The sequence below is a fragment of the Cantharellus anzutake genome (genome assembly GCF_015039405.1).
Source record: "Cantharellus anzutake strain C23 chromosome Unknown EI90scaffold_150, whole genome shotgun sequence".
Lineage (NCBI taxonomy): Eukaryota > Fungi > Basidiomycota > Agaricomycetes > Cantharellales > Hydnaceae > Cantharellus > Cantharellus anzutake.
Window position 1 is genome coordinate 55990 of NW_024067100.1, and position 6576 is coordinate 62565.

The following is a 6576-nucleotide window of genomic DNA, read 5'->3' on the forward strand; positions in this document are numbered from 1 at the left end:
GTGCACTCCTGCCTCTGCTGGGCAATACACTCGCTTGCCCTGCAAAGCCCACCTTCGGGCCTATCCCTCCTTTCCATTTCTGGGTTATCACCTACCATTCTGTTAACCCTGTAACCCGACTCGTCGGTAATATTCAATCGGCTAATGTCTAACCCCGTTAGCTCAGCTCCGCCATTTGCGGACCTGCCCTTGTTGTAACTATATATATACTCAACTTGTACATAGGTTACACCTCAGTAATAAAATCGACTAGAGTTTACCCCTTTCAGTTCTGGTTGCCAGTTTAGTAAGTTAGGGCATGGACGTGTTACTTGGCACAGCGCTCCTGGCACAAGTTGCTGAGGCCAAAGCCCTCTGTCATGGAGACACTCCCTCGTCTCAACCTGGTCTCTGACAGTAAGGGTCTATCATGAGATGGCTACAGGGGATGACTGGCATGAACAGCAGGTGGGCACACATCTGAACATGTAAAAGTTAGTACTAATTTATGACAATAAGGCTCGTCTCCCTGATGGCACCACTATTCTCAGTGTGATGCTTGCTTCAGACAAAATGCATCTGACAAATTTCATTGGTGATCAACGCATGCATCCACTCTATATATCTCTAGGGAATATCCATAAGGATGTCTGCCGAAAGATTAATCGCCATGCCTGGATGTTGCTTGCAAAGCTACCAGTATGCAAATTTGCCCAGACAACGTTCGACATGTCAGGTGGAACTCTCAAAGAAGCTGCATGCATGCCTGGAATAGTACAACAAAAGATGTTTCATCGCTGCATGGAAATTACACTGGCTCCCCTTCTCACCGTTCAGCAAGTACCCAGATTGATGACTGGTCCTGATGGCCTGGTGCACGCGTGCGTGGCAATTCTGATGTCACACTTGGCTGATCTCGAAGAGCAACAAATGATCGCTATAACACAGGTGGGGCACTGTTTGGTGTGCTTAGTCCCGCATCAGTCCCAAGAGGTGTACACTGAGCACCCGGCACGCACGCACGACTGGATTCTTGACTCACTAAGACAATTGCAGGGAAAATATCCTCATGCTTCCACCTTTGAGTTCTCCCGAGATGCAAAGAAGCTTAAGCTTGGGTTGAGTGGCTCCACCTTTTTGGAAGGATTTTGAACAGTGTCCTTCGCACTTCATCAGTCAAGACTTGTTGCATGGCTGCTACAAATTCTTTTGGGATCACGTTGTCTCATGGCTTACGTCAACATTAGGTGTTGTGGAGTTGGACCGACGTCTAATTGCCCAACCTCCAGAGAATCGTGCACCACATTTTCCCAATGGACTCTCATGTATAACTCAGGCGTTGGGACGAGAGTTTAAGGCTTTTCAAAGCATTGCTGTTGTTGTGATTGCAGGGCATGATGGAGTCACACCAGCAATTTTGAAAGCGGTCTGTTCATTGCTGGATTACATCTTTGTTGTGCGGTCTCCTGTCATATCTGAGACTGACCTGCTATTCATGAAGAAGAGCCTAGAGCGTTTCCATCGGTACAAGAGTGCCTTCATTCAAAATGGTTCTCGGGAACAGGGGCATATGAATATCCCTAAATTACACACCCTTCCACATTTTATGGATGATACACGTTGCAAAGGCACTTCTCAACGGAAACTCCAGAGACTAAGCATATTAAAATGTGCAAGGAACCGTATTTGTTATAGGAATGGACCTAGAATCTTATGGTCCATGACTGAACATTCAAACCTTTCACCTTTATTTCATTGTCAAACCCCATGCCAAGCTTTCCCACTGGGTTTTGGTGCTGGCTGGGGGATTTGTTGATTTCCAAGGGACTTCCCTTGGCCATTACAACCTTTGTATTAGATAGATACAAGTCATATGACATGTATGGCAAATGCCGAGATGTTTTCTCATTATCGAATACATAACCCACAAACCTTGTACCGCAATTGTAACATCCTCACCATTGTGCCACCACTGTAAACTCAACCTGTAACCTTGGAACCATGTCCACCTCCCTATTCATCCTCTCCATGACAAAACTGCAGCGAGGAGGGCATTCCCACGCCCAACCTCCTGCTGCCCGCTCCCACCAGTCCACCGGGTGGTTGAGCGGTCACTCCCATCCAACCAGAAGTTCCCTATCAGGAACTGTAGCCTATCCCACCTCCTTAGGAGAGGGATATAGTCCAGGCAGCTCCAGAATGTCTGGCCACGCACCTGCGGGTCCCACTTCCCATGGTCACTCACTACCGTGCACTGGTCCACCAGCCTGCTTTCCCCAACAACTCCCGCTACCGGTACGCTCCCATGAGCGCCAAGTCACCAATAGCCACCAACTGGGTGACTCCCTTTGGGAGTCCCAGTATCCCACGCTACCGGTACGCTCCATTGAGCGCCAAGTCACCGCTAGCCAACTGCTCCCAGCACACCCGCTACCGGCACGCTCCCAGGAGCGCCAAGTCCCCATTAGCAGACAGCCAGGAGGCTCCCTCAAGGAGCCCATGTCATACTCGCTACCGGTACGCTCCCAGGAGCGCCAAGTTACCATTGGCCAACCCACAGGTTACACTGCCAGACACTCATCCCATTCCGCTCTCCCTCCGATGGCTACGCAGCCACCTCCATTAGTGAGCCGAACGGCTCAGGTTGGGTTCCCCGGAACCCATTCCTGTAACAGTATTGCATGTCTAACAAGCATGACTATGGGCAACAAATAGTCAACTTTCTCGAGGTTCAAGAGAAGGTGGCTCTCTGAACGCTATATACAGAATGGAAATTATCCCAGAAGCCAGGAGTATGGACATCTCCTCGCTAAGATATTGATCTTGACTTATAATATTCTAGGTCACACAGGAGTTGGAGCAATTGCTGCCATGCACAGAAGGAGATGGCGAGGAGAGTGGTGATCCAGTGTCAGGGTTGGCTCCGGAACCCTGTGAGGGAACATCCCTTGCTGAGCGTTTTCCACTTTCACGTGGTACACCCATACGTGACTATATCATATTGCCGTTCATTACTGACTTAAGTCTGTAGCCATTCTAGCCGACAGTGGGGTTAAGGTTGCATTAGAGCCACATTCTAAGTATATTCCAATTTCCAAGGCCTCAGAATTGTGCAGGGTGCCTGACTTTGTTTCCGCTATACGTCGGATGTTGGATAGTGGAGCTGATGGATCTCAGAACGGGCCCCGATGGATATACAATGACTTGTCCGTTCCGGAGTCGTATGAGTTCATTGATATTTGGTATTCATTTCGACAGATAGTCCCACCTTATGACGAGTTTGCAGAGGGTTCTGTGCCTGAGACACCGGCAGCGATCCGTCCGTTCCCAGAATCGGGAATGCTGACCCCCGGAATATCTGTAAATGCACCCTCCCTCTCGTACTTGGAGCTGGTGAAGGTTAAGTTCAGTGACCAACTGGATGTCTATAATCAGTTTCTCGATATCATGAAGGATTTTAAAAGTCAGTCGTGAGATTTGTTTTCAGGATTGATTCTATGATGTGGGTTTACTTAGAACGTCTATATAGGATTGACACTCCAGAGCCTCAACCCTTTTTACTGGCCACCCATCTCTGATTCAAGGCTTCAATGCATTTCTCCCCACTGGTTACCCCATTGAATGTCCCCAGGATGGGCAAGACACCAACGTCATTGTTACTACACCTACTGGTACCACCATGACCACTGCTGGTTCTGAACCAGTGCCGAAAATATGCTGACATTCTCTGCAAATCCCAGGAAGCCAAGTTGGAATGCCCGGACCCATCCACGTCATCTGCAAGGTTCATGCACTTTCAAAGACTTGTTATTGTGCATGGTGCTGGGAAAACTGTCCAGGACATGCAGAAGAACGCAACTTGTCTATTGCTTATGTTATCCGTATGCTTTGTAAGTTATGTCCTACAGATGCATACTAAAGCTCTCACAATTCATCTCTTCACAGCAACATATCTCTGACCAATGTGAAATACTTTACCGAAATCCGTAATCTCAGCTATCAGCTTCATCCCAGACTATGAACTTGACCCCAGATTCTGATGCAGAGCCTAGGCTCACCGTTGCCACTTTTTCTCTGGGGATTGAAATTGAAGTTGAGACAATCTATCGGAGAATGTATGTTGGTGACATCTCTGTCGATCAGGCCATTGGCATGCTGCATGAGTCAAAAACTCCAATCCAAAGGAATGGATGTACGCTTCACTCGCTATTTGACAGGTATAAGTTCTTCCAATCATCTTCTCCAGCCTGGGGGCTCGTAATGATGGGGTATCTCTTCGGGTCGATTAGTCCCATTGATTTCATCCTTCTCATTGAGATGTCTGAAGCTCACCCAACTCCAATCTCTCCACGTTTGGCATCAAAGCCCTTATTCCCTTCGAGTCCAGGTTACCTATCCCTCTTTGCAATACACTTCTCCGGATACCTCACTTTCAATTGGCTCGCCCAGTGATAGCTAGAAGACTCTTACTATCGCTGAAACTGGGTCTGGGAAAGGGAGCAATAATACTGGCGAAAATGACATTCATCTCCCCGAAATGGAGCCTGCCCCTCTTGCTTTCACAGCTGTTCAAGCAGACGATGTGTCAGAAGATCCTCTTCATCATTAACAACATTGCTGCAAACAATTTCGACATTAAGCTTGATGAGAAAAAGCGTTTCAGCACCAAGCACTCCCACTGGTTTGAAAACTATCTGGTGAATCGTCGTGCAGACCATGACATTTATCTCCATTTTTTAGAGGGTATTAATGTCCTAAACGAGACCTATTTCAAGGTATCTCTACTGTTGAACACAGCAAACCGTCTCAAGCCAGCAACAAATGCTCAGCACTGTGGTGTACTCAATGTCATCAGGGGCTGCCAGTTTGTGGCACTCTTCCACTCTGTCTATCCTTGAGTCTCGCTCCATGACTCGGAGGACTGCACCTCCTGGCCACAATAAAGATACAAAGGATGGAAAATGTCGGAAACGTGGTGCGCTGTCTAACATATTCTGAGTGCTTCAAGTTCTCCCTCCACTGGGAACATGAAGGCATCCACTTTCAAATCCGGCCCGACCGGATCTGTTGAGTCCTATGGAGAGCCAATCGCCATTGATTTCGAGTTCGCACCGTTGATCTGTTCTCCACATCCCGTGGTTCCGAGTCTTTCTTGATTCCTTCGACCGAGGCACCCAAACAGATGATCAAGAAGGACGCAATTCTTTATGTCCCAGGTCATACCCCGGAGAGAAGACCACAGCCCATCAATATGTTGGTGGCTGCAACTGAGGAGTTATATCAACTGAGTGCAACTCCGGAGGCAAGCCCTGCAAAGCATTGGTCCCCCAACTCAAAAAACTTTATGCCGGACCTGTGCCCGCTTTCGCTCTTCATACCATTGAGCGCGCTTGTCAGCTTCACTACCCTGATGTTCCATCTTCAGTCAAACCGGACCGCATGTTTGACATTGATGTCATGACCGACAAATCCCGGGGCTCTGTCAGCGGCGAACCAACGCCGATAGGTGAATCCGCCAACCCAAAACCCATCCTAACCAGCCCCCAACCCGATGTCTGGCCCCCTGCCTTATTGCGTGAGACTTGGCCAACAATCAGAACCTAGGCCCTGCCGGCATTCTGACCTTACCTCCAGTTCCCGAGCCCTTGGCGCTCCCGGCATTCAGTCCCTCCAGTTCCTATGCCAGCCTTGTCTCCATCTGAACCACACTCATTGCTTCCCGCTATGTGGTCGCAGCCATGCCCCGCTTCCATGCATTCCGCACCCTCTGCCCACTCCGTGCCCTCTGCCCATCTCTGCACCCTCTGCCCACTTCTGGTTGCCCTTGACACCTCTGGTCAGGTCAACACTCCCACTCCCCTCTGTACCTCTGTTGGCCTTCATGCTGTCCTTGTGTGACAGTGCTGACAGATCAACCTCTGTTCGCGGACTTGTGTTGGCACCGCGTGCTGACCTCCGCTTTTGTCCTCTGGTCATTTTTGTCACTCGGCAACATAACATTCATTCCTTGCCGAGTGCCTATTATGTTCACCCCAATATTGGCATTTGATCCGTGTGCTATTGCACTTTCCTATTCATTCATTTAATCTGTCAATATTGGTATTTGACTTTATTCATTCCTTGCCTCCCATTTCCCAGGTTCTTGTCCTTGGTTTAGTTTGACAAGTCCCTGCTCATTTCCGCTTATTTCCGCACCGGACCGACCGGTCCCTCTTTTGATTTCTCTTATCTACTTATACCTTGTAAATACTTTCAGGGACCTCAGTCTGAAATCAACTAGAGTACCCCCCTGTCTGTTCTGAGTCCCTCCTTCTGCAAAGGGGGCTTCCTCCCCTCTGAGTCCGTGCTCGCAGAGTCCGCGCTCCTCCTACAGGTCCGCTCCACCCGCAAGTCTTGTTCGAAGTCTGCTGTAAGTGTCAGTCTGTAAATACGGGATCTCCCCCAAACGTCAAGCTCAGGGCACAGCGCTCCACCTGAGTCACTGAGGCCGCGATCCCACTCTGCTAACCTTGAACAGCGCTTCTGGATGCGCCGCACATTTCCGCCCACATATCCACATGTGCATGCTCCAACAGACCTCTGCCACAATCTCCGACC

At 49.1% G+C, this 6576-nt stretch overlaps 1 protein-coding gene across 1 annotated transcript; it reads left to right on the plus strand.

Moving 5' to 3' along the window:
- Nucleotides 1-504: 504 nt before the first annotated feature.
- Nucleotides 505-951, plus strand: EI90DRAFT_2850500 (uncharacterized protein; the record flags this gene model as incomplete). The annotated part of the gene is made up of 1 exon (XM_039053745.1): nucleotides 505-951. A coding segment is annotated over one exon (447 nt), but the record flags the coding sequence as incomplete, so codon positions are not given.
- Nucleotides 952-6576: the final 5625 nt, after the last annotated feature.